The 27,500-nt window shown below is 41.0% G+C and overlaps 1 protein-coding gene across 1 annotated transcript in view; it reads right to left on the bottom strand.

The window, feature by feature from the left end:
- fat4 (FAT atypical cadherin 4) overlaps positions 1-20,785 on the bottom strand; it is a 75,107-nt gene extending 54,322 nt beyond the window's left edge. Inside the window, exon 1 of the mRNA XM_056769772.1 lies at positions 15,254-20,785. Coding sequence (XP_056625750.1) covers positions 15,254-20,359 — 5,106 coding nt within the window. The 5' untranslated portion in view covers positions 20,360-20,785. The remainder of the gene's footprint in view (positions 1-15,253) is intronic.
- Between the last annotated feature and the right edge of the window lie 6,715 nt (positions 20,786-27,500).

Below are 27,500 nucleotides of genomic sequence, written 5' to 3'. Positions count from 1 at the left end.
CAAGAAAAAAATCTTCTGTTTCATACTTCATACAAAAAACATCCATCCATCCTCCCCAAATATGAAATGAATATTCCTTAAAGGAGTGAGTGTGGGTCAGTTCTCAGGGTTTGATCCATTCATGTTGAAGTGAAAAAAAGCTCACGACGGTCTGATCCTCGTGTTGAAATAAAGCCTGTAATTATATGCTGAAGGAATGTGGTCCTGAACACCGGGAAGAGAATTTCTCTTCATACACAACAGCCTAAATCCTGGCACAAAACCACACAGAAAGAAAGACGTGTGAAAGGAGACATACATGATGTGTGTGTGTGTGTGTGTGTGTGTGTGTGTGTGTGTGTGTGTTTGGTAATTAACCCCTGGACTCTCAGAACTGTGAGATTTAATTACTGATGATAGATTTCAGAATGACCACCGAGACCACCGGAGGAGTGGTCTTGTGTCATATGAACACAACACTACTGTCATCTATACACTCAAATCTAGCAAGTGAAGAAAACTCAATCAGTGCTTGTAATGCTAATGCTAACCCAGAGGAGTCTCTTATCCAGTGCTCTCCTGACAGATATCCATCATCAAACATTACAAATGACATCACATTCTACACATTTATACTCCCGTCGATAACACATAAGATCTCAATGAGATTCAATCAAGAGCAAATTAAAGTGTCATGTGCCTCTCATACGCACTGTTTCCCATTCATTGATGAGACCACGGCGGGCCGCCATTCTTTTTTTATTTATAATGTTAAATTCTGGACCATTGATTCTCCAGGTTGCCCTCTCTGTTGCCTCAGCGCAACAACACGTACTAGAACACATGATCGCTCACGCTTCAGCTTTCACGGTTGAAACACAGACGCTTGAACTGGCCAGGATTTAAGAAACATCACCAAGCCACAGAATACAGCATCGCTTGAAGTGTGTAAAATCTAAATAATGTTTCAGTATTCACTGCTGTTTAGTACAAACATGATTTTACCAGAGTACACAGAGCAAACAGATAGCATTGTGTGTTAGGATCATTATGTTTAGCTTCTTTATTATTTACAGCTAAAATAGCAGTTAGGGACGTTTGACAAACACAATTTCTATAATTTAAAATGAGCAGGGTGTCTACACAACAGAGCTGTTAGCATCACGCCCATCCATGACATTTATAATGATGATCTTCTGCGCTATATCCTCTAATATCCTTATTTCGTTTAACCCTTACCACATCACTCCGATCGTGCTTCAAGCATGAAAAATGTTGTTGTCATGACATAAAAATACTCATATCAGATAGATTTTGGTAATATATATTTTGGATTTCTAGTAATAGTAATAATTAATTTATTGTTTTATCTAACAAATGTTAGAAAATTATTTTACATGTTATTACCACGGTTTCTAACTGAACTATTTTCAGAATCTTAAATGGCATATTATTGGTGTGTAATGCTACTGTTTGAAACTTAATTTTTATACTTTAGTTTTTTCAGACCATTTCACCGTTTGTTGTGCCATATTATCACCATTTATATCTGTGGAGGCAATGATTAAATTAATACTATAGCTATTGAATTCTTTATACATTGAGTCACATAATTTTGCTCTTAAAATGCACCAGATTGCAGCATTTACCTTTAAAATATTCACATTTTTCTTAGGGGGGAGCATGCCCCTGGACCCCCCTTGAGGAAACTGGGATGAGCCCCATAGTCTCCCTAAATTCTGTGGGAATTTTTTTCACTGCAACATCACTACATACGTCTCATTGGATGTTTAAGATTCATACATCATCTGACAGCTGAATAAATAAGCTAAACAAGTTGATGTATGGTTTGTTAGGATAGAACAATATTTGGCCGAGATATAACGGTTTAAAACTCTGGAATGAAAGGGTGAAAAAATCCAAATATTGAGAAAATGGCCTTTAAAGTCGTCCATCAGAGGCGTTGCTCAGAAGAAACAGGTTTGTTTAAGTCTCTCTAATGGCTCAGCGTTGTGATGACGTCGTGGAGAGGAGATGAACCCCAACACTTTACATGGAGACCAAACTTTATTTACAGTAGTAAGCTTACTAATTATCTTCATGGAGCACAATCTTTACTTAATATCCTAATGATTTTGGGCAAAAAAAGAAAACCAATCATTTTTACCCACACAGTGTTTTGTTGGCTTTGCTAAAAATATTCCCACGCAACATAAGAAAGGTTTTGTTTAATATGTGGGAAAAGCTTTGATTTAATAGTACTTAAAATGTTTTGCTAAAGATTGAAAAATAAAGTAAAAAATAAGAAAAAATAAGACTGGTTTTGTTTCAGGGTGACATATTTCTCCTGAGATAAAGAGACAAAACTAATTGAATATCTTTTATGAATCTACACCAATCCAGATGATTTTACTTCTACAATCTACATTCATTTTACACCTTCATACTCTTCATGGCTGTAAACAAGTACAGTCATAAACAAAATCTTTTGGATAAATAAATCCAAAATTTGGACTGATGCTGCTAATCTACCACTTCTATATATCAGGGCTCCAGACTGCGACCAAATGGTCGCATTTTGCGACCAAAATTTGAGAGTGTGCGACTGAATTTTACATCCAGTCGCACATTTGCTACCAGTAAATTTGCCTCCCCCACCCTCCGTATTTTTTTATACATTAAACGTGGAAGGGGCACGTCAATGATCAATGAAATGAGCAATGAAATAATCAATGAGACGCGAGCGCACACGCACGCAAACACACACACACTCGCACTCGCACACGCACACACACACACTCGCAAACATACTCACGAGACGCGAGCACACACTCGCGTTTCATTGAGTGATGCCTGTCTGTGAGGCGGCCAATGCGTGTGAGAAGAATAGGAAATGGCCACTGTAAGTGGCTAAAATGCGTGGAGGGGGAGGGGCCTAGAGATAATCGAGCGCGCGTAAACATCTGTGGGAAGGAAACGGAGACAAATATCATCACAACCTGATATGTGACCCTGGACAACAAGACCAGTCGTAAGTCGCACGGGTATATTTCTGACAAAAGACGAAAATACATTGTTAGGGTCAAAATGATCAATTTTTATTTTATGTCAAAAATCGTTAGTATATTAAGTAAAGATCATGTTCCATGAAGATATTTTGTAAATTTCCTACCCTAAATATGTCAAAACTTTATTTTTGTGAGTCGATCCCTTAATATCGCGAACAAAAAATGGTCAGTAACATGCCTACAAACTTAACTCGCTGCTGTCCGCTCTATGAAAACTACCCATTCAAGTTTGCTATCTATGTAAAGTTAAGAGATTCCGCTTTCAAGTTAATCTACTCTCTTCTATGTCATTACAAGGGTAAGCCAATAGAGAGTGTTAAAACAAACCTGTTTCCTCTTAGCAACGGCCTGCTATAGCGTCTCACGTGCGCAGCGTACACAATCCGTCATGATCGCGCTTCAAAACATGGATTCTGATGGAAGCGCGTTTGCTCAATCTAAACGCTAATGACAGCAATAATTTAACGAACCTAGTAAATGATTGTTTCGCAAATCATTGGGAAGATAATACAGAATGTCCAGAGACCGGCTTGACATAAGGGGATGCCCCGGAAGACGACGAATTCAATCAATGTTTAGATCGCTTCGACTCCATGCCATGAAGGAATACAAAGTGTTCACTGCGGACTCAGAATTCAACCCGCTTGAGTGGGAACATTTTTCAAAGTTCAGGTCAGTCAGTCACATACGTTCTTAAATACCTTCTTTACAAAGTAGTGGTTTTCATGAGTTGTTTATGTCAAAGTTATGCCAATTTTGCTCTGACAAAATGTAAACAAAACATCATCTTAGCATGTAGATCTGCCTCTGTTAATGATGACTCGTGGCCAGCTCAAGTGTAAAATTTTATATGTTCCTGGAGAATTATTTTTATGAAATTGTGTGTGTATACAGTTTAAGCTGTGGTAAATCAATGGTGTAAGTTTCATTTATTTCCCATCATTAGTAATATGCGTTGCTAAGGACTACTTCTGGAAAACTTTATAGGCGATTTTCTCAATATTTAGATTTTTTCCACTCTCAGATTCCAGAATTTTAAATGGTTATATCTCGGCCAAATAGTGTCCTATCATAACAAACTATATACCAATAGAAAGTGTATTTAGTCAGCTTTCATGTGGTGTATAAATCTCAATTTTGAAAAATTTACCCATAAGACTGGTTTTGTCGTCCAGGGTCACATATGTGCGTGTGTCTGAGCTATGAGCAAGCGAACTATTGATTCGTTCATCCGACCTGCGGCTAGTGTACCAGTGCCAGAGTCTACAGTGTCACCATCGGATGATGATGCAGAGTCAGAGGTTGGTGTGGCGAAAAAAAGTCACATTGTAACTGTGAAATGACCGAAAGGTTACTAAGCACTTTGTTACTAAGCACTTTTTTTATTCTGAATGTATGGTATTTTGTTTACTATATGTACTGTCATGACAGCGATGGTGCTGTCAGTTTACCTTGTTGTTGCATCTTCAAAAGTGCAGAATAAAATGTGACACTGAATTTGAAACAGAACATTGTAATTTCTGCATCTATTATTAAAGTATTTATTAGTAATACAGTGGAAATTAGTAGATTTGGTTAGCATGTTGATTTACGGTATGTGCCCCTACATTTTCTGGTTGTGCCCCTAAAATTTTCTGTTGGGGGCCACTGTGCTCCTGGTGAAAAAAGTTAGTCTGGAGCCCTGTATATAAATGAGCTGTAATGTGAAATAAAGTTGTTGTTTTTGCGGAAACATAAGCGAGAGCTCAGTTAAGTCTCGGGAGCTATAAAAGAGCAACAAGCGCTTTCCTTCAGGTCTCTCCTGGGAACTGTGTCAGGCGTTTCTGGGGATGTTAATGTGATTAATGTGGGGTCAGTGAAGCACATTCCAGAGCGAGTCTGTCCCTGATACCAGCGGAGGGTTCTCTGGTGCCACGCCGGACATCAAACACACTGCTACGATTTACAGTCACATGCATGTACATGCGGCGCGTGATGACTTATTCACATAAACCACATGACCTGCTCTCCCTGAAAGGTCAAAGGTCTGCACAGCTTCCTGCTCTGACCCTTGACAGCTCTGAGGTCAAGAGGCCTCCATTGGGCTTACAAAAAGTACAGAAATAGAAAGTGTAAAGTTACATCTGATATTATTTGAGACATCTGTGATCTCTTTATAAAAGCATTGTATTGCTCTTCATAACTCATGAGATTTCACCAAGTTCTCAATTATGTTTCAACTGTGTCTCAGATATAAAAAATGGACATAAAATATACCAAAGCCTCAAATTGATCTAAATAATATCCAGAAGAGACAAAGAACTAAAGAACTGTTTAGCGTGTTGACAAAATGTTTATATGCTCTCCTGCTTGTAAGTCGCTTTGGATAAAGGCGTCTGCCAAATGAATGAATGTAAATCATTTTTGTTTCCTTTAAACGGATTAGTTCAACTGAACAAAATTCATATAGTTGTTTCCAAAAAATCTGCCAAAAGTTCTGATTCGCTACAAATTCTGATTGAGACATGAAAGAGACCTCATGTGTGATTTCTCTGAAGCATCACTCAATGGAGGTGGACTTGGGTCACCACGGCGATACTGCAAGCGTCTGAGAGCAAACAGAGAATCACACTCACACACAGTCTGAGAGCTGACCGGGGGGAAGTGGCACTTAAACTTTACAAGAAACACACACACACACATGAAGAGGGACACTGGGGCTAGTGTTCAACTCAATGCTTTTGTTTAAAGCCTGTTGTGTCGCCTCTCTATTCACACAAACATCAAAACACACTCTCTGCATACGGTGAGCTTCTCAAGTCAAAGACCAGATAAAACATGTAAAATTATACATTTCATTGAAAGGAAAAATGATTGAGTGTGTATGATTCTGAAATGTAAAGTGAACATGTCAGTTTATATTCATCAGCCTTCAAAAGTGTATGGTCACTGGACTGACAGTTTCCCTCCATCTTATCTGAAGGCTCAAAACTAAATTTGTGTTTTGATGAGTGTACCATTATTCTAAAAATATTTTTTTTAATATCAATTTTAATAGGGGTCAGAGACAAAATCGATTCACAATGAATATTCAATCTGCTAGCGATTCAAATCGATACGTCTTTAGAACAAATAAGGCAGAAGTCAAGTGCCAGAGCAGAGCAGCAGCTGAAGCTTCCACAGAGTCCACACACCTCACACGCAAACACAGAAGAGCTCACAGGAGCAGAAGAGAGAGAGAGAAAGTGAGTGAGTGAATGGGTGGGTGAGAGAGAGAGAGAGAGAGAGAGAGAGAGAGGGAGAGCAGCAGGGAGAATAAGATGCTATTTTGACTAATTGACGCTAATTGACTAACGTTAGCCAGACGGAGGTGCTGGGTGCTCTGCACGGGACTAATACACTTATATTGATCAAATAACCGCTCTTTTACTGTAAGTGTGATGAGTTGTTATACCATGTGGCAATGTGTACAAGTGACATACAGCACTAATGAATCACGTTTCATGAACTTAAGAACGCATCAATGAGAATGACTTTACTGGGAGATGTGTTGAAGTTCTGAAAGAAGACGACAAAGTACCAACACTAGTCTGACCCCAGTACATCTTGGATCTTAAATAAGATAATGAGTACATCAAGAATGGATTCTGAATCAAATCGTGAGGCACCAAACCATTCCCACCTCTATCACTGACATCTTTGATTAAGAGTGTACATACTTTCTTTATATTCTAGACAACAGGTGACTACACTGAAGATGATCAAATATAACTAGTGAGTAAGTGTTCTAAAACTTTTGACCGGCCGTGGATATGTCATTATAAAAATATCAATAAATATACTGATATCAGTAGAAAAAGAAATATCGGAATAAAGGAAATTGATTATTTCTGCTCATGAATAAAAACACAGGAAAGTTCAGAGGATTAATGCGATGATTCCTAGAGATCTGATGTTTACAAAACAGTCTCGTTTATCAATTGCACAAATAGTACAAATATGTACTGTATGTGGTTCTGATAGCAAACATTAAATTTAATAAAGTAACAGCGATAATGAATTTTTCTCTATTGAACAATCGTATCAGAATCTTTGCCATCAGTTCATAGGTCACTTTGGTTTCATGAAACAGCTCAGACAACTATTCCACCTGCATCCTCACTTCTGTTCAATACAGATCGTCTGCTCTTTTCCCATCATGCACTTCACTCTGACCCGTCCCGACCGGACCAACCTCTCCTCATCTCTCTCTTTTCTGTCTACAGGCCAGAATGAAATGCTTTTCTCATCGTCCGTTCACTTGTAAATGATGTGATTGTGGCCGATTCGACATCGTTTTCCACTGGTATTCTCTCTTTATCTGCCTGCCCAAAAGAGGAAGTGAATATGGCGGGAGTGTGAGGGAAGTTAAAGAGTGAACATGAAGAGCAACTTTCTGACCCGAGAGAGAGAGAGAGAGAGAGAGAGAGAGAGAGAGAGAGAGAGAGGTTTTTCACGCTTTAAGAGTTCCTTTAGTCTGCTGCTGTCAGATGAGGCTGAAAGCTTTTTCACTGCGCGCATTTCACACTCTCATTCGCCACATTTGCATGTAAAAGCTCGCGGACGGCGCTGAATGCTCCTCGCTTCCACGCCGCCATGGCAACGGCAGAAAAGGTGCAAAATTCAGTCGGCTGAACTTAAAACGACTTTATTAAAGTGTCAATGATCAGAGAGGAGACACAGAAGCGCTCAGTGTTCGCTGTTACACGCTCAAAAAGTTTAATGAGCAGCTAAGAGCATTACGCTCTAAAGACTTGTTGACGGCAACTTGATGCTCACGCTTAAAAAAGATTAATTCCCTGAAAATTGCAGGAATTTGAGCGAAACACAAGAGTTTTGTGCCGGACAAGCCGGTGGGAAGTGTCAGATGCTACACACCTCGCGAAGCCCTGTGTCCTGGAAATATCTGCTGTCATTTACAAACGCTGCGATATTAAAGAAACTACAATAACTAAACATGTAGAAGCCCAAATGAAACCACAGTTTTCTAAAGACATGATACTGTTGAGAAAGAGAAAATGTCGGCCTGTTTTTTACACAACCCATCATTTCAACTCAACAATAAGAGTAAGAGCTTGTTCTTTGTGTTACAGTGATGAGAAGAGTAAAGTCAAATCACTCGGAACGTTCTGCTTCTGTTCTGTGTTTTACAGAAAGTCACGAGGGTGAACAGACCAGGGGTGCGCCGTTAGCCAACTGTGGTCGCAAGTTCCATCATTTCAGCATAATTCAACGATTCAAGTGTTTCCCGAAACCCTCGTTCCAACGATCAATCGCAAGCAGCATCGAAAAAGTTTTGTGGTTGGAACTACAGGTCTAGAGCTGCGGTTAGAAGCATATTTCCTTTTTAATATGACATCATTATAAATCAAGCTTTTGAGCAAGATTAGCAAGTGACATGCAGTGCGTTCTATATTTAGAATTCTAAATATACAATTTTAATTGACATCTTTCATTTTGTCAAGAAAATAAAAGCATAGTTTGTTTTAAAGTCCGCATGGGTGTGGAACTACGTGCTCTAGGACCCTGGGGGATCCCTGGGCGGAGTTACGTAGGAGGAAGATTATAAATTAGTTAAATATCTTGAAATAAACAATACAGAGCAAAAATACGAGAACAAAAATTATTTCAGATGCAGTGTACATTATTAACAGCAATTATATGACATTAAATCAATCTAAACGGATTCATTAGAAGACAGTTTTACTCTACCAACTATGTGACGTCATCAACTATGTTGTCAACTGTGCTTCAAATGACAGATATGCAACAAAGTTACTATGTTTTTGGGAAACAATCGTGAGTAGCTTGTTAGATTCTCAAACAATGCATGGTACTGTGGTGTTTAACCAGCGAGTTATGTGGTTGTTTCGGGAAACGCACCCTAGAACCATTCATTCATTATTTCAAGAACAAACTCATTCTTTACAGAATCATTCAAACAGACATAAACCTGAAAATATGCCTTCTGTCTGATTCGATCTCTTTCTTCTCTCTTGTAAATCTCACATGTGAACACACTGTGAAAAGAATGAATGGACGTCTGGAGGAGCCGTTAAATGGGATAACAAACTCAGACAATAATCACACCATAATCCTCCACTGACAATATCCAGCCAATCACGAGAGAGAGAGAGAGAGAGAGAGAGAGAGAGAGATGTAAGAGGTAAACAGGGATTGAGAAGAATTTCTTATGAGGATGAAGATCAGAGTCTTTGTGTATGCTGATGCATTTTGAGACGTCCTGGGGTTTCTCTGTCCTCTCGGCTTTGTGTAATTAATGAGTTTGTGATTTATGCACATAACTAATAACAAACAACATCATAAATAAGAAATAGCTCTAACGAAGTTTGCTCTTAATTACCCCAAAGAGAGTTATAATGAGCAGAAGAAATAGATGAAACGGACCACAGAGGACCAGAGCAATGATGAAAGATCCTAGAAGACCTCAGCTATCTACACATGTAAAATAATGTTCCATATAACCATCACAGGGACTGCTCCATAAACGTCAGTAAACACAAATCTTTCTTCATTGCTTGAGAAAACACCAGCTGCTCATATATCCAACAGTGCTTTATTATAAACGCAAAAAAACATCCACACCTCACATTAATATTTAATGATATTTAAAACTAATCTAAAAGCAGAAACACAAATGAATGTTTGAAAAAAGACTTTATCACTGTTTACCAAACCTATCCCACCATGAAACACAAAATGAGATTTGACAGCAAAATTAAAAAACTGTTAATAAAATATTATTTTAAATGATCTTTTTTTATATTTATAATAGAGATTTATCTTCATCGATAGTTTTTTCTAAATTCATAAACAGGACACATGTACACTTTATTGGTTGCATTTGCAGATTTCTTATTAACATTCACCTAAAGGATTATTAGGAACACCTGTTCAATTTCTCATTAATGTAATTATGGTGGTGGTGTAATGGTGTGGGGGATGTTTTCTTGGCACACTTTAGGCCCCTTAGTGCCAATTGGGCATCGTTTAAATGCCACGGCCTACCTGAGCATTGTTTCTGACCATGTCCATCCCTTTATGACCACCATGTACGCATCCTCTGATGAATACTTCCAGCAGGATAATGATTCACAAGAGCATCTAATGTGCCAGAGTCCTGCCAGAGGAGGAAACAACAACGCTTTCGCTGTTGCGTTCAAGTGCGGACCTCCACCGCAAAACCCAGTTTATTCAGTGGGTTCTGTGATGGAACTTGTAGTGTAATGAGCAGTTAACCTACGTAATATCCTAACCAGCTATGACCCTCTTGCTTGCCACGGATGAGGAGAAACATCTATTCATCTGAAATTTTAACATTCTTCTGAACACGCATTTATTGCGGATGTACACATCTTAATATGGACAATGTCAGCATGTTAGTTTCCGTCAGCAAAAAGAACAGTTACAGTAAATGGCAATGCCAATCTGAAAAGTAAAGACAAGGTATTTGTTTAAAATGGAATTGTTATTTTTTTATCTAATATGTTACTTTCTAAAATAATCTAAATTATCATTATTTACTGATGTTTATTTGAATGTGTAATATGCTGTAGTGTGTCGTGTTAGGGACTGATGTGCGCATTAAACATGGACGGAGTTTCATTCTCCTTTATTTCAGATATCATATTTCTGTATGTCTACAGTATATAGGCTATAGGCATATTTCTTCTCCACTCGCCACGTGGTTGCAACTCGCAAATTAGATCATATAAATATGAATTATATATATTAAAATGTATATAAATAATCTATATTTCCCAAGCACCGCACCACAGAGGTTAATTGGTCCATTGCCACTGCAGGGGTAAAAACTTGCCACCGTCACAGCGCTAATCACACTGGCGTAAGGGTGCATAAACGATGTCCCAGACAGTTTTCAATTTTGGTGAACTATCCCTTTAAAAAAAGGGTAAGAGAAAACAAGAGCTTGAGCCAACCAGCGTCTGACTGTTATTGAGTTATGAGCGAAGCCGCCTGTGGATTCAACATCACGTCCTGAAACCATATGGAGAAGATTAGCATCTGTGAGCAGGTTTCTGTTGCTCCAGCTCTCATTTTTAGAAGCTGTTTGAAGGATTTTCAGACACACAATCCTGGCGACTATGCAAACAGTGAAATAACATTTCCAGCTAATACAGTCACACACTGACTTAATGTGCAGGTCAGACGGGTCACCTGACAGTCAGGAGATCAACTGATCAACACCAGATGACCAATAAAAGCACACACACATCTAAACACCTGAAGCACAGGTCTGAGATCAGGTTCCACTCGTTCACACCGACTGTTTAAGAAACGCAGGACTGCAAAACGGAGACGTCACATGTAAAATAATCCAGACGTTGAAGTCACCACGGATGAAAACTGAACCTCTGTGAAGACACTCGATCCGTCTCGTGTTGCAGGACTGAATCAGTTTTATTACGCTGTTAAACCCGACGGCCAGAAACAACAACACACTTCACACGTGCACTCGGAAACATGAGAATGATTTTAAAAATAATTTACTGACCAAAGAGAAAGACACTCTCATTTCTCCAGGTGTGTGTGATGCCACACTGCTGTGTAAAGGCTGTCCTATCACAGACCCACGGCTGTCCCCGCAGAGATGCATGATGGGAAATAACAGGCATATCATGATTTAAGTCACATGGTTGTCAACTGTCACACAAACAACAAAGACGACACACAGAGAAGACACACACATGCAGACACACACACTTTACACAGCATTCACAAATAGGATCCTGCTGTGACCACACAAACTCATGCTCATTCATAATCTCAAAAGACCAAACAAACACACACACACAAATACACACACACACATTTGTGCTGTTGTCCTTTTTCTGAAGGTTTACTGTAGGATAAGAATATGAACATAAATGTATAGATTTAACGGGCACGTTTATCCAAAGTGACATCTCTAAATATAAATAATACACTGTCAGTCAACAGTTTGAACAAACTCATAAAGTGTTATTATAGAAAAACACCAAATTGCTTTAATGTTGTAATCCGACTCTCAATATTTTGATAAGTAAAGAATTTATGTCCGTCTAGAAAACAAGTATTTAAGTCGGATCTTATCAATTCAAACTTAAATAATAAATGTTTATACTTTTGACTGCTGGTAGATATATGATCACAAATCCTGTTCACATAAAATAAAGAAATGAAAGATTAATGGATATAAAGTGATTTTCTGTTTATTTGATTCTGTTAACATATCACTTTATTTCCCAAATCCCACCAGCAGACGGTCAGTGTGTGTGTGATATTAACACTTTCAGCGCTGTGATTCAATGAAGATTTGACAGAGGATGGTTTGACCCTAACCCTCAAATCAAAATGAATAGAGTGAGTTTATTCACAAAGTCACTTCCTGTTGAGTGATCCCCACAATCAGCAGTGCAAACACACATCGTCCATAAATCACTGTCACACGCACACTATGATCTTTTACACAACGGACTGCATCAGGACACAAAGTCAAGCAGACAGACAGACAGACACATACACACACACACACACACACACACACACAGACAGATAGACAGACAGACAGACAGACACACACACACACACACACACACACACAGACAGATAGACAGAAAGACAGACAGACAGACAGACAGACAAACACAGACACACACACAGACAGACAAACACACACAAACAGACACACACACATACTGACAGACAGACAGACAGACAGACAGCATCAGGACACAAAATCATGCTGAGTTTGTGAAACTGCAGCTCAAAACACACGCAGCTGTTTTCAATCACACACACCAGCGCATGCGTCTGCATACAACCGCATTTCTCTCTTTTTAAAATCTCACAGTTTCAGAACTTATGATGTTATATGATGATGGCTTCTGTCATGATTTAACAGCACTAACACCTTACAAAAACATCCGTTTCTATGTGCACAAACAAACAAATCATGCTCCCAATGGTCTGCATGCCAGAAACACACAATGACATTCTCTTTCCTGTTTAGTCCTGTTTGTCCAGTCAAGTATCAGCCGTATTATTGCTTGACGCTAGTGGTTTGATCAAATCTACAATCCATCCCTCAAATCACAAGACCTGTTGTGTTAAGGTGTGACACATATTCACACACACACACATTTAGTCATAAAAGTTCAAACGCAATACTGCACAAAGATTGATGAAATATTTATAATTCACTAAAACATCACAATCAATAATAATGTCATGAGGATGAACAGAATATTAATACTGTATGTGACGCAGCGAGTCTGTGAAATGCAGGCCTCAAATAATCTAGAAATGAAATAATGAGCATCAAAGCATTCATTTCACTATGATTTCATCTGTGACTTGGCCTGACTCAGACAATATTACGGATATTAAGGTTATAATTTCACAGAATATTCTTTACATTATGAAGGATGATTGCATGTAGTAAATCACAAAACATGACTTCAGCTGGTTTTCACAGACTGGGTCACATACTGTATATGAACAAAATACGTTATGAAAGTCTTGTGGTTCAGATATCATCCATTTAACGTGTTTTGCTGTTTGTAAATTTAACATGATTTTGTAAATGGACATACTGTTGTTTTCACAGATGTCACCATAAATAAATGATATACGTGAAAATGACCTAGAATTTATTTCGCATACACATTTCTATATACATTTCAACTGGAAGCCAACCATGTGACTTTATTGTGTTTTAACCATATAATAATAACATCAGATGATAAGAGTAAATACTTTTTATACAAATATATTGTGGTACTAAATAATGGTCGGCCAATTTTGTTTTGTTTTAAACGACTGTAAAAGATGTTTTTTCTGTCATGTTAAATTTATTGTTTCAACAAGTATAGCCAAACCTGCACACACACACACACAAACACACACACTAAACAGGGTCCAGGCGCATTGAAATGACGGATGACGATGAGTTTCTTCAGCACACCGTGAGCTGACACAAACAATTGCATTTCCTCAGTAAACAAAAGAAAGAAAACAAAAGGGTATTGGCTGTAATTGCATTCACTCTTTCCTTTTGGAACGAGAACACGCCTCTCAAGAAGCTAGTTTCAAAACCATAACACAAAGCACATTTCCTCTACTGCAACACAGGAAAAAAATCCAATTTATAAATGCGAATCATCAAGCCTATAATAACATAACATTTTCGGTTCCAGTTGAAATTTCCAAAACACATATATAGAATCACATTTGTTTTTCATTTGAGGAGAGGCCTGCGCACACAAACCCACAAGCCCAGTGTTGAATTTCATCTGTGTTCTGCAGTCCAGAGTTTAACTCTATCCCTCGAGGGAGAGTTTAGCGGCAGCACCGCAGATGCGTCGCAATGTACCAACTGAAGGCAGAGATTAGATTTCACTTTTGGAGATTTCTCCTCTTTCCTGCTCACTCTGCTCCGACCCCCTCTGAAAAAGCACTTTTCTACTCACTAAGACTTAGAGGGTTAGCTGAATGTAATGGTCACTTCTTTCCTACTGGCACAAAGCGGGGTCTGATGGACCACCCTGCTCCAACATCGCCCGGAGCGCTCAAAGCCTGGCTAATTCCTCTCTCTCTCTCTCTCTCTCTCTCCCTCTCTGTGGGGGACAGGTATCTGAGACCCACACGCCGATCTCCACCACTCATTTCCCTTTCAAACGCTCCGCCTAGCTTTTCTTGCCCACACATCAGTTACAATAAGAAAGAAACAGACAATAGCATCCTGTGGTGTCACATTATTCATATCTGCAATCACACCGTCTGATTTGTTAAATTTATTGCTGCTGATAAGAGAGATTGGTTTGCTGGAAGAAGATTTTACCCAGCGTTCCCTGCTCTCTGCCAGAGAAACAGTAAAAAAAAAACAGCCAGCACTTTTCTCTGAGATTAAGACCTGCGCTCTCCGAGAGCTGAAACAATACATCTAGCCTGCCAAAAAACAAAGCCCACATTCTCGAGTGCAAAGCAATTTATACTTAATACAACCCAGATCATCAAAAAAAAAAGAGAGGAAAACAAGCAGGAACTTTAGCAATGCACATTCGCTTATTCAACAGGCAGCGTGTTTTCCACCACTTACACACAAATGACTTCAGCACATGTTCCACAACACAGTCTTCTGTTCACATGAAAAAAGCGTTCCTCACCTCTGCGTGCTGCGTTCGGGGCTGGCTGGCGTCTGCTTCAATGGCGTACACATCCAGGACGTACAGTCCTGAGCCCTGCTCTCGGTCCAGTTCTGCAGCCGTCTGGATCACCCCAGTGTGCCGGCCGATGGTGAAAAGCCGGCCTACAGCCTTCCCTCCGCTCTGAACCGAGACAATGAAAAACTCCACCTTAGCACCAGCTCCACGTGGACTGGACGCATCCAGCGAGATGACGTTTGTTCCGGGCGGCTGGCCCTCTTTTAGAATAGTGATATATTTGGGTTGGGAGAAGACGGGCCCATCTGTACCCTGTAGAATGATGGTCAGTTCTGTCCGTGAGGTCTTGCGCTCTGTCCCATGATCCGTAGCAGACACGGTCAGACTGTACATGAGTTTCGAGGGCACCAGCTGAGACGCTAGTCTGATATCTCCACTGTAACGATCCATGATAAACGTATCGAAATCGCCTCGCACTAGTTCATACTCCACCTCTCCGTTCGCACCCTCATCTGGGTCAAAGGTCACCACGGTGGTGAGAATGGAACCGATCACGATGTTGGATTCAGCCACTAAGGCGTTCTGGGAGATGAAAACAGGCACGTTATCATTCTGGTCCGTCAGCCATACGGTGACGTTCTTTAGAGCAAAGCGACGGAACTCGACGGGTACGGCCTGGTCCGACGCTTTAACGGTCAGCTCGAAGAGGTTGGAGAACTCTCTGTCGATTTCTCTGTTGGTGTAAATAACTCCAGACGTCCGATCAATGCGGAAATGACCGCCCCTCGGAGTCTGCTGGACGATGGAATATTCCAGCTCACCGTTTATGTCAGCATCTGTGTCGTGAGCTGTTACGGTCATGACAGACGTGGAGAGGGGAAGATTTTCAGGGATGGACTTAAAAATATCGCCTGGAGTAAAAACAGGAGGATTGTCGTTGAAATCTCTGACATAAATGATGACAGGAATCGACGTGGACCTCGGCGGCCGTCCACCGTCTCTGGCGGTGACGTTGAGTTTGTACAGTGACTGAGTCTCAAAATCTAGTTTTTTAACAAGGAAAATACTGCCAGTGTTAGGACTAATGCTGAACGTGCCGTGATTGTTTGTGGCAGAAATGCTGAACGTGATGTCAGCGTTGGAACCCGAGTCAGAGTCTGTGGCGCTCACGGAGGCGACCAGCTCCCCGACGCGCATGTTCTCCAAAACGTCCACCGTGAGGGTAGATTTGGGAAATGAGGGCGAGTTGTCATTCTCGTCCAGAATAGTGATGCTTAACACACAAGTGGACGACAGGGGCACAATGCCAGAGTCCTCAGCTATAATTTTCAGGGAGTAAAAGGGTGTTGTCTCATAGTCTAGTTTTCCCACTAGAGTAACTTGACCAGAAGTGCTGTCAATGCTAAACTGCTTTTCTTCATTTCCCTCCAGGATGTCGTAGCAAACTAGGCCGTTTTTATTTTCATCTACATCTGAGGCAGACACCCGCAGCGCTTGTGTCATGTTCTGGGCCGATTCTGAGATAGAGGCCTGATACGTGTCCTTGGTGAATTTGGGTGGGTTGTCATTGATGTCCTGCACGTATACTTGAACTTTGGCCTGGTCTTTGAGAGGTTTGGGAAAGCCCTGATCAGAGGACACGACAATGAAACTAAACACTGCGGCGCCTCTTTGTCTCATGAGAGACTCGCGATCGAGCCGTAGCGTGCCGGTGATCTCACCCGTGATGGCGTTAAGCTCAAAGTTTGGATGAGGAGTTTCAAATGAGTAACGGACCTCGCTGTTCGGCCCAAAATCTTTATCCTCTGCATAAACCCGCCCTGCCGGTGAGCCTCGCTGCTGCTCCTCCTCGAAATGGAAGACATAACTAGTGCTATTAAAAAGCGGACGGTTATCATTGACATCATCGAGGAGGACAGAGACATTAACGCTGGCGCTCAAAGGCTCCACGGCTCTGTCTTTGGCCACTACTAATAAACTGTAGTGTTCTTGTACTTCTCGATCCAAATCTGCTTTAATGTACAACTGCCCGTCGGGGAAGATGCCAAAAACGTCATTAGTGTTGCCGCTCATAATATCATACACAATCTCACCATTAAGCCCAGAGTCTTTATCAGTGGCCTCCACTTTAAAGAAACGACTGTTCACTGGCTCCGATTCCAGAATGGTGACCTCATAGGAGAGCTGATCAAAAACTGGCGCATTGTCATTGACATCATACACACTAACAGTGAGAATGAGACTGGAGGTGTGCTGAGGGATACCGAGGTCAGAGGCCACGACCTCCAACTGGTAGGAGCTGGTGGTGACCTCCAGGGGGCCAGTGAGGGTGATTAATCCGTGTCTTTCATGGATGTGAAACAGGCCTTTGGGGTTGTGTTTGAGACTGTACACAATCACACCGTTGGTGCCCTCATCTGGATCTGAAGCTTTTGCCTGGTATATGTGGTGACCCGTGGCCCAGTTCTCCACAGCGCTGACATGCTCGGCCGCGTGAATGAAATGGGGGGGGTTATCATTTAAATCCTTCACGGTGATGTTAACTAAGGTCTCCCCTGTCACCTCCCCACCCCTGGCGATCAATCTGAGCTGGTAAAACGCCTGCTCTTCTCTGTCTATGAGGCCTGACGCTGTGATTTGCCCTGTGACACTATTGACTGCAAACAGACCGCGCTGGTCCCCTGATGCTATCAGATAAGTGACGTTTGTGTTCAGATCAACCGTAGTGGCAGACACGGTGCCTATGACGGTGTCCACCGCCATTTTCTCAAACATAACAAAGCTGTATTCTCTCTGACCGAACACAGGAGGATTATCTTGTGTGTCTATTACAGTGACGGTGACTATAGCCTGCACGTGTGAGCGCAAACCTCCTCCATCTGTTGCTGTGACCTCTAGCTGATAGGCGGTTCTCTCCTCTCTGTCTAGGGGCATTAGAGTTGTGATTTTACCCCATGTGTTGCTGATGTGAAACTTATGAGAGTCGCCAGCAGTGATGGCATATTTTACTGTGGCATTTCGACCCAGGTCAGGATCGGAAGCCGTTACCGTCGCGACAAACGAGCCAGGAGGTTCGTTTTCTTTAATGTTGGCGAAATACTGCACAGGATAAAACACGGGGCTGTTATCATTGACGTCTTTAACCGTGATATTAACTTTACAGATGGAAAAAAGCGAGGGGGTGCCGGAATCAGTAGCTTTGATGTGCAGCAAATAGGAGCCCTGCTCTTCTCTGTCCAGCTCTGTGGATACACTCAAGCGTCCTGACGCCGCATCTAACCTGAACAGATTCTGAACACTCGCGGGCGTTTCAATGTCAAACGAGAAACGGAGCGTACCATTGGCACCGAGATCGGAATCTGTGGCGGACAGCAGCACCAGCTCTGTGCCGGAAGGGGAGCGCTCCACTAAAGAAACGTGATACGTGCTTTGCGTAAACGTGGGAACCTGATCGTTGACATCTGTGATGTTTACTATTAGTTTGGTATAAGAGATTTTTGGCTGCAGGCCCTGGTCTTTGGCACTGACATTCAGCACTATTTCCGAGGCTATTTCCCTATCGAGAGCTGCAGCGCTGGTAACCAAACCGCTGTTCTCACTGATGGCGAACCAGCCCAAACTGTTTCCAGACACCAGTGAGTAGCGCAGATTGGCGTTCTGCCCAGAGTCTCCATCTGTGGCCGAGACCCCTTTAATGTAGCTGCCTTTAGGAATGTCTTCACTGATGTCTACTCTATACACGGCTTCCTGAAATATAGGCGGATGGTCGTTAATGTCGTTTACATATATGACAAGACTGGCGAAGGAGGAGCGCGCCATGGGCCTGCCGTTATCCGACACAGAAACGGTCAAGTTGTAGGAGGAGATTCGCTCTCGGTCCAACACACTGGCCACTTTGATCAAACTCAGATTCGGGACTGGCGACGTGTGAACTTCGAAGTGCCTCTGTTCGTTTCCGCCGAGAATCGAGACAGAAATGTTGCCATTGGCTGAGGCTGAGTCCGAGTCTGAAACCGTCAACAACGCTACGACGGTGCCCACCTGGGCGTTCTCATCCACGGAGGCGAACTTGGAGGTCGTGGGGAAGTAGCGGAATTTCACCACAGGGTCATTGTCGTTAACATCGAGCAGTTTGATCGTTGCTTCCGTCCTGCCCGAGAGAGATGGCACGCCGTTGTCAACAGCGTGAATCGTCAGGGAATACTCTTTCCTCGTCTCGTAGTCTAACGCCTCTTTTATAACAAGAGTTCCAGCTTTGGGGTCTATCTGAAAGGGAGTTCCCTCGTCTAAAAAATAGCTGATGTGAGCATTTGCTCCCTCGTCCAAATCGGTGGCGGTTATTTGCAAGACGCTAGAGCCGACGGCAGCATCCTCAAACACGTTCGTCTGGTATTGATCCTGATCGAACGCAGGCGGGTTGTCGTTGATATCTTGAATCGTGACGTTTACCTGCAGATAACCAAACTTTTTGGGTTCACCTTTATCTTCCACTTGGATGAGGAGCTGGTAGAAGGGAGTCACTTCTCTATCCAACCCCCCCGTGGACACAAGATGCAGAAACGCGCCCTCGCCGCTCGGGTTGACGGTGATATCCAGGCGAAACCTCCTCTGCTCGTTCCCGCTCACGATACGGTACGTCGTGTGGTCGACCCCGTTACTCCCGATGTCGGCGTCCGTGGCCGTGTCGAGAATCACCTGCCGCCCGCTGCTCGCGTCCTCTTTAAACGACACTACGATCGACGCGTCGGGAAACACGGGCGCGTTGTCGTTCATATCCAAAACCGCGATGCGAACTTCGGTGGGGTACGTCGGCTGACTGGAAAGCACCACCACGTTAATGATGTTGCTGGGAAGAATCTCTCGGTCGATCACGGAGGACGTGTAAATAACGCCCGTCGTGGCGTTTATGGAGAAAAGTTTGTGGTGTTCGCTGAATCTGTACGTAAAGGTGGGCTTGGTTTCGATCGTGCCCACATAAGTACCAACCGGCTGCTCTTCGCGAACTTTAAACTCCTGCCGAACCTGACTGGATACAGAACGCCTCGATAAAGTCCATAAGATGAATAGGATGAGGTAAAAAGTGTCCAGAGATCTCCCCGAAAGCGCCATGATGATAAATCCAGTCAGGATTTTCCCGAACCTGATACATTCACCTCACATTCAAAACATCATATCGTCGGGAAAAAACTTCTTCGAACTTCATCAAAAGTTGCAATAAAGTCTTCTTACCGCTAATATTTCCAAAGCTATATCCTCGCAACGACTTTTTAACTTTCCACGGGAGAGAAAAGGGTCACTGCTGAGGTAAAATCCTGTCAAGATTCATCCAGCAAAACTCGCAGCGTTCCTCTCACGAAAATGAAGATGATGATGGACTTTCCATTGTGCAAAAAAACTGAAAACCAAGTCTCAATAAATCCTCACAAACACAGGTCAAATTTATCCTGAAGGGAATACATGAATTCCGGTGTGATAGTCTTGAGTGTGAACTCGGATGTCCCGCAGAATAACGGTGACAAAACTTCACTTTACTGCCCTCACTGAGAACAAAAGCCCGAGCTAAGGAAACACCCGCCCACCTGTTCCCCTATTGGTTCTCTGGATGTGAACCCGCCCCGCTCTTACTCCCTGTTCTATTGTAAACTCTGCCAGTCTGGTGCTCATTGGTGGCGGGTCATGTCAATCATCTCACTGAGCCCTCCAGGTATTGAATGTACCGTTATGCGCTTATAATAACACGAACCCCTACACGTATTAACACACGAAACTTGCTGTGAACGCGTTTAAAACCAATTTTCAACATTTTTGGACAAATTTAAGGGAAAATAACCCTCTCTCTTTCGCTCAACAGGCATTGCTCAGGCTTTTGTGGAAACTAGTTACTTTGCATTAGCACCTATTGTATTATTTATCTTATATGACAAATCTCTTAATTGCTCCCTGAGGTCTCTGTAAGTCGCTTTGGATAAAAGTGTCTGCTAAATGACTAAATGTAAATTATTACTTTTCAGGTCCTTTTGTTGCTGTGGTCAGGGATGCTGAAATCATAAAAAAGCTGTATTTTTCCCCACACATATTTTCTTCAGAATAAATTGTGTATTTTGGTAAATTTCAAGATTTGATTTGCATGGTTTAAATTCCACTATATATGAAGTTTATCATGCTCGTCTAAAAACGTGATTAAAAAACGAGTTCAATTAAACATTAGATCAGAATCCACAGTTTAACTGTGTAGTGTCTCTAGAGTTTATTTTGCAGAATAAAATGGTAGAAGTGCCATCTAGCGGTGATATAAAGTAGTTTAAAGTTCAATTTACAAAATAAATCAAGTCAATGTTGGTATATTGCAATTGTTAAAAAAATTATAATATAATATTGATAAATGACTTCTAAGGTATACATGTACGTCTTTCGGGTTTAGATGCACAGGTCGAGCAGCAGACAGAGTCACATTAATGCCGATCATCTGCTGTGTCTCCTGACCTCATTCCATTAATCTCTCCGTGTCCAATCCCACTGTGTTATTCTGTTTGTGCAGATCTTTTAATTGGCTTCGAAGCCTTGATGTTTCTCTTTAATCAAAACAGTCTGTTGCCTCTGATCGGGCTAATTTTAACCCATTAATGCAGCATTCATGTTCCACTGACCTAGTTTAAATACACACACGCATATATGAATTCTACTTACCACATGAGAAAAAACTGGACATGAAATGTGAATTCGAAATATTCTATCAGCTAATTTTTACCGAATGCCGTTTAGTTGTCACGAACTGGCTATTTGGTTTAATCATTTGTAAATATAGTGTAAAATATAATGTCATATATGTTATTAAATGTTTCATTTGTCAAAAAAACTTGTCAAAATGATTGCCTGCATCCGGGTTACCGTGTGTTATTAGTTTGAGCGGTTGTTATCTTGGAATAATGAACCTGCCAATGTCACGACTGGCCAATCAGAATTAAGCATTCAAAGCAGTGTAATAAAATAAAATAAAAGCGCACTTGGGGGCAGGAGGTGAGCATATAATTAAATGGTAATTTACTCAGAAACAAATATATATTATAATCAGTGTTGGGTGTAACTAGTTACTAATTAATTAGTTATTGTAATATAATTACTTTTCCCTTGAAAAAGTAAAGTAAGGGATTACTCATATGTTTTCTGTAATTTAATTACAGTTACTTTTGATGTAATTAAACTAAATACTTTCTGCAATATATGCATGTGCAAAAGTGTAATTGACATCAAAATTCAAAGTCTTACTTTAAAATATGTACTTTAATGTATAATTCTCACATTTGTAATACTTTGGTCAGTTAATAATATTATTTATTTGAATGAATTAAATAAGCCGTTTCATGTCTAATCACAGGGGGGCACGGTGGCTTAGTGGTTAGCACGTTTGCCTCACACCTCCAGGGTTGGGGTTTCGATTCCCGCTTCCGACTTGTGTGTGTGGAGTTTGCATGTTCTCCCCGTGCCTCGGGGGTTTCCTCCGGGTACTCCGGTTTCCTCCCCTGGTCCAAAGACATGCATGGTAGGTTGATTGGCATCTCTGGAAAAATTGTCCGTAGGGTGTGAATGAGTGAGTGTGTGTGCCCTGCGATGGGTTGGCACTCCATCCAGGGTGTATCCTGCCTTGATGCCCAAAGACTCCTGAGATAGGCGCAGGCTCCCCGTGACCCGAGGTAGTTCGGATAAGCGGTAGAAAATGGATGGATGGATGGATGGATGTCTAATCACTTAACTAATCAAGGTCGATGTAGGATATAGAAAGTAATTGGTAATGAGTAACTAAATACTTTTTGGACAGAGTAATTTGTACAGTAATCTGATTACACTACATTTACATTTATTCATTTGGCAGACGCTTTTATCCAAAGCGACTTACAGTGCACTTATCACAGGGACAATCCCCCTGGAGCAACATGGAGTAAAGTGTCTTGCTCAAGGACACACTGGTGGTGGATTCTGGGATCGAACCAGCAACCTTTGATTTACCAGTTCAGTGGTTTAACCCACTAGACCACCATCTACACTATTGAATATGTAATGAGTAACTGGTAATTAATTACTTTTTCAGAGTAACTTACCCAACAGTGATTATAATGCAATGTATGTCACTTTGGATAAAAGTGTCTGGTAAATGGGTTAATGTTAATGTAAATAGTTTAAGTAAAAGATTGTGTTCAGGAAATATGTGAAGTTCATAAATTTCATTCGTCTTATATTTTGACATTTTTGTCCAAACAGAAACTGACCATTTCTTAAAATGTCACTATTTAGTTTGGTAGATGAATTAAACATGTCTAAACTGTGTGACCCATAGAACAACATCACTGACAGGCAACCTCAGTATTCTCATACACAAACATCACAACACAAGCTCTCTCACAAATCTGTCTTAATAACACAACACCGGTGTTATACAGCAGAGAGAATGATGGTCAATATACTGAATCAGTCCCTTTACAAATGAAATCGGAAGAGAATATAGACTGCTTGCTTAACACGCATTCAAGTTTTAAATTGTCATTTTTTTATCTTGGACTTTCCCTTGGACACACAGAATCTCTCTCTCTCTCTCTCTCTCTCTCTCTCTCTCTCTCTGAATGTTCCTCTGTTCTCTCTCTTTTCCATGCCACATAGGTTGTGTCTCTCAGGGGTGAAGTTTCTCTCCTACAGGAAATCAACTGAGAGTCTGAGCACAGGTGACTACAGATATATGACATCACAGGTGAATAAAATACTCTACACTACAGTAAGACACTGTTCACAGAGAGCAGAGGGACATCTCTTCAGTCTGTCTGTGCACTGGACGTTAAAGAGATGCATGTGTAAATGCATGACTGTTTTAAGCACAATATCAAAGCATCAACATTAAGAAAGCATAAGATTGAAAAAGTATCGCGTACTCTCGAGAATAGCACAGCACTAAAACACTGACTCTGTGTGTATATGCTGTTAGATATGTGCAAACTGTCCATGACTGTTGTATGTTTACTGTAGAGGGCGGCAGACTCTTATCTGCTGTCAGAGCTGATACACCTGGGTCTCGTTTATAAAGTTTTGCGTTGAAACTGTTCTAAATTTGATTTTACGACCATTTCTGTGTGATTCATAGAACGAACGTACGCACAGAGAACGCGCGCACGCCTCTTTATCAGATGTGCAATCCAATCTAAATGGTCGTAAAATTTCGCGCAGCTGAACAGTTTCAAATCTCCGTTTTTAATGATGTCTTATAAATGTCATTGATATATAAGAGAGCACCTGTCACCGCCAAATCCTTTACGTGAATCACTTATATTTAAAAAAACATGCAGCACTGGGACAATCAAACGCGCGTGACCCCTGCGTGGCGCAACGTCAAAGTCCGTTTTTATAAATGTGAACCTTGTCATGGGTTTTTGCGCATACATTTAATCATTTAGCAGACGCTTTTATCCAAAGAGACATACAGAGAGTTAAGGGAGCAATTTTCCTAACCCTAACCCAAAAATATCACAATAGGTGTTATACAAAGTTACAGTTTCAACTAGTGTACGCACGCTTTACAATCAGATCTGTGAGTATAGACACTTTTTATTAACGAGGCCCGTGCAGATCTACAGTCAGAATTATCTTTATATTGACATTTAGTTACTAAAGAATGGATTTAACAGCATACGTATACGAATGTGTGTGTGAAAAGAGTTAAGAGTGCACTGTAAGTCGCTTTGGATAAAAGCGTCTGCCAGATGACTAAATGTAAATGTAAATGTGAGAGTCTGCGCTTCAAACTCAGCATTTAATCCATAAATCACTGATGCGATGCTCCAAATACAGATACGGAGGTGTTTCTTTCTTTATTAGTCTCACAAAATAAACAATAACCTAACAAATGGACTGTTCTGCATTACAGCTACGACGAGTTTATCAAACATTTCCTTTGTCTACGTTATATCATTCTGTATAAGAGATTACAAACACGATATATCCAAATAAAAGACAGAAGAGAACGCTGCTAAAATGAATGATTAATATAATATTAACCATGAAAAGAAATACATGCTTGAAGAATCTATCCACTTTCTGTTTTTTCCAATAGCATCTGTCTGCAGACGAGTTGCACTGTCAGACACAGGACTCTCAGCCGCGCATGCGCACTCGTCACATGCACGCTCCAACGTATTTCACGAGGTGAACTGTAAGATTCTATTAATAAAATGTTAAGGTTACTGCTTTTTAAGAGTACCGTGAATACTGGTGGTTCGGGTCAAGGCCAGGTATTTATTATAATTATAGCTTAAATACATTACTGAACATTTACACTAATAATGAAAATACATTACTAAATAAAACCTTTTCTTGTACACGTATTCTTCCGGCCTAAAATTATAAACAAACACACATATATACATAAATGTCTCATTCTACAATAAACAGGTGCTTGTTAATCAATGGTTTAATTATAAAGTTTTATTATGTAGACATACTTTATACAGTTGAAAGAAAAAGTATGTGAACCCTTTGGGCTTACTTGGATTTCTTCATAAATGGTCATAAAATGTGTTCTGATCGTCATCTAAGTCACAACAATAGAGAAACACAGTCTGCTTAAACTAATACCGCACAAACATTATACGTTTTCATTGAACACAACATGTAAACATTCATAGTGCAGGGTGGATAAAGTATGTGAAACCCTAGGCTAATGACTTCTCCAAGAGCTCATTGGAGCCAGGAGTCAGTCAACCTGGGGTCCAATCAATGTGATGAGATTGGATGTGTTGATTAAAGCTGGCCTGTCCAATAAAAAACACACACCAGTTTTGAGTTTGTAGTTCTGAAGAAGCGTTGTCTGATGTGAACCATGCCTCACACAAAAGAGCTCTCAGAAGACCTACGATCAAGAATTGTTGACTTACATAAAGCTGGAAAGGGCTACAAAAGTATATCTAAAATTCCAAAGTTTATCAAGACATTTTGCAGGAAAACTTAAGACCATCTGTCCGCCAACTGAAGCTTAACAGAGGATGGACGATGCAACAGGACAACGACCCAAAGCATAGAAGTAAATCAACAACAGAATGGCTTCAACAGAAGAAAATACGCCTTCTGGAGTGGCCCAGTCAGAGTCCTGACCTCAACCCGATTGAGAGCGATTCACACCAGACATCCCAAGAATATTGCTGAACTGAAACACTTTTGTAAAGATTAATGGTCCAAAATTTCTCCTGACCGTTGTGCAGGTCTGATCTGCAACTATAGGAAACGTTTGGTTGAGGTTATTGCTGCCAAAGGAGGGTCAACCAGTTATTAAACCCAAAGGTTCACATTAGTGGTGGGCATAAATTATTATTTTTTTAATCTAGATTAATTTTGGAATTAATCTAGATTAAAATGGCTCATTTGAATTCTGCCGAAGGCACTCAGAATATGTGTGCTACCCAAATAATGACAAAAAGTAAGTCTTTGAGAACGGGTTTCTCAAGCCAGGTGGCGCATTAGACCAGGGGCTCATCTCCTGTTTCCAAAATGCATCACAAACTGCTTGAGAAAGCTGTTCTACTATGATAATTGGTGATGAAAATTAAATTATGTTCAATAAGATGAACTTGTGTTTACTTCCGCATTAGCTAAGGGATGATTTGCGTTTAGGTGGTACTTGAGACTGGAAGAGCTCCTATAGTACATTTACATTTAGTCATTTAGCAGACGCTTTTATCCAAAGCGATTTACAAAGAGTGAGGGAGCAACAAGCGATATGTCATACAGGAGCCATAATACATTAGATCTCAATACAAAGTTACTGGTTTCAACTAAAGTTAGACCACTACCTGTTGAGAAAAGTGTTTTTTTTAAACCAATTCCGCATTGCACAAGGTGCAAACAACCTTAGTCTTGTCGATGTTCCTATTGGGAAGCTTCTTAAAAAATAATATTCCCTGAAGCAACCCGGCGGCTTCATAGCTGCATCCATGTTAGCACGTCACGTTTGATGCGGTAATTTCACAGTAACGTTATGTTGTGTTCAGACCAAACGCGAATGGCGCCTCAAGCGCGAGTGATTTATATGTTAATGAAAAGAGCCAATAGACCTACTTGCTGCGCGAATCGCGCGAATGAAGCCCTGGTTATGAGATGATGAGGCGCCGCGAATGACGCGAATCACGCGAGTTGAAAAATCTCTTTCTCGCCCCGTACAGTGCAGTTAAGCTGGTATACATCTGCGCTAAAATATCAAGGTGAAAGTCATCATAGC

The sequence above is a fragment of the Triplophysa dalaica genome, chromosome 16, assembly GCF_015846415.1.
Source record: "Triplophysa dalaica isolate WHDGS20190420 chromosome 16, ASM1584641v1, whole genome shotgun sequence".
Classification (NCBI taxonomy): Eukaryota; Metazoa; Chordata; class Actinopteri; order Cypriniformes; family Nemacheilidae; genus Triplophysa; species Triplophysa dalaica.
This window is presented reverse-complemented; position numbering and strand designations above follow the sequence as displayed.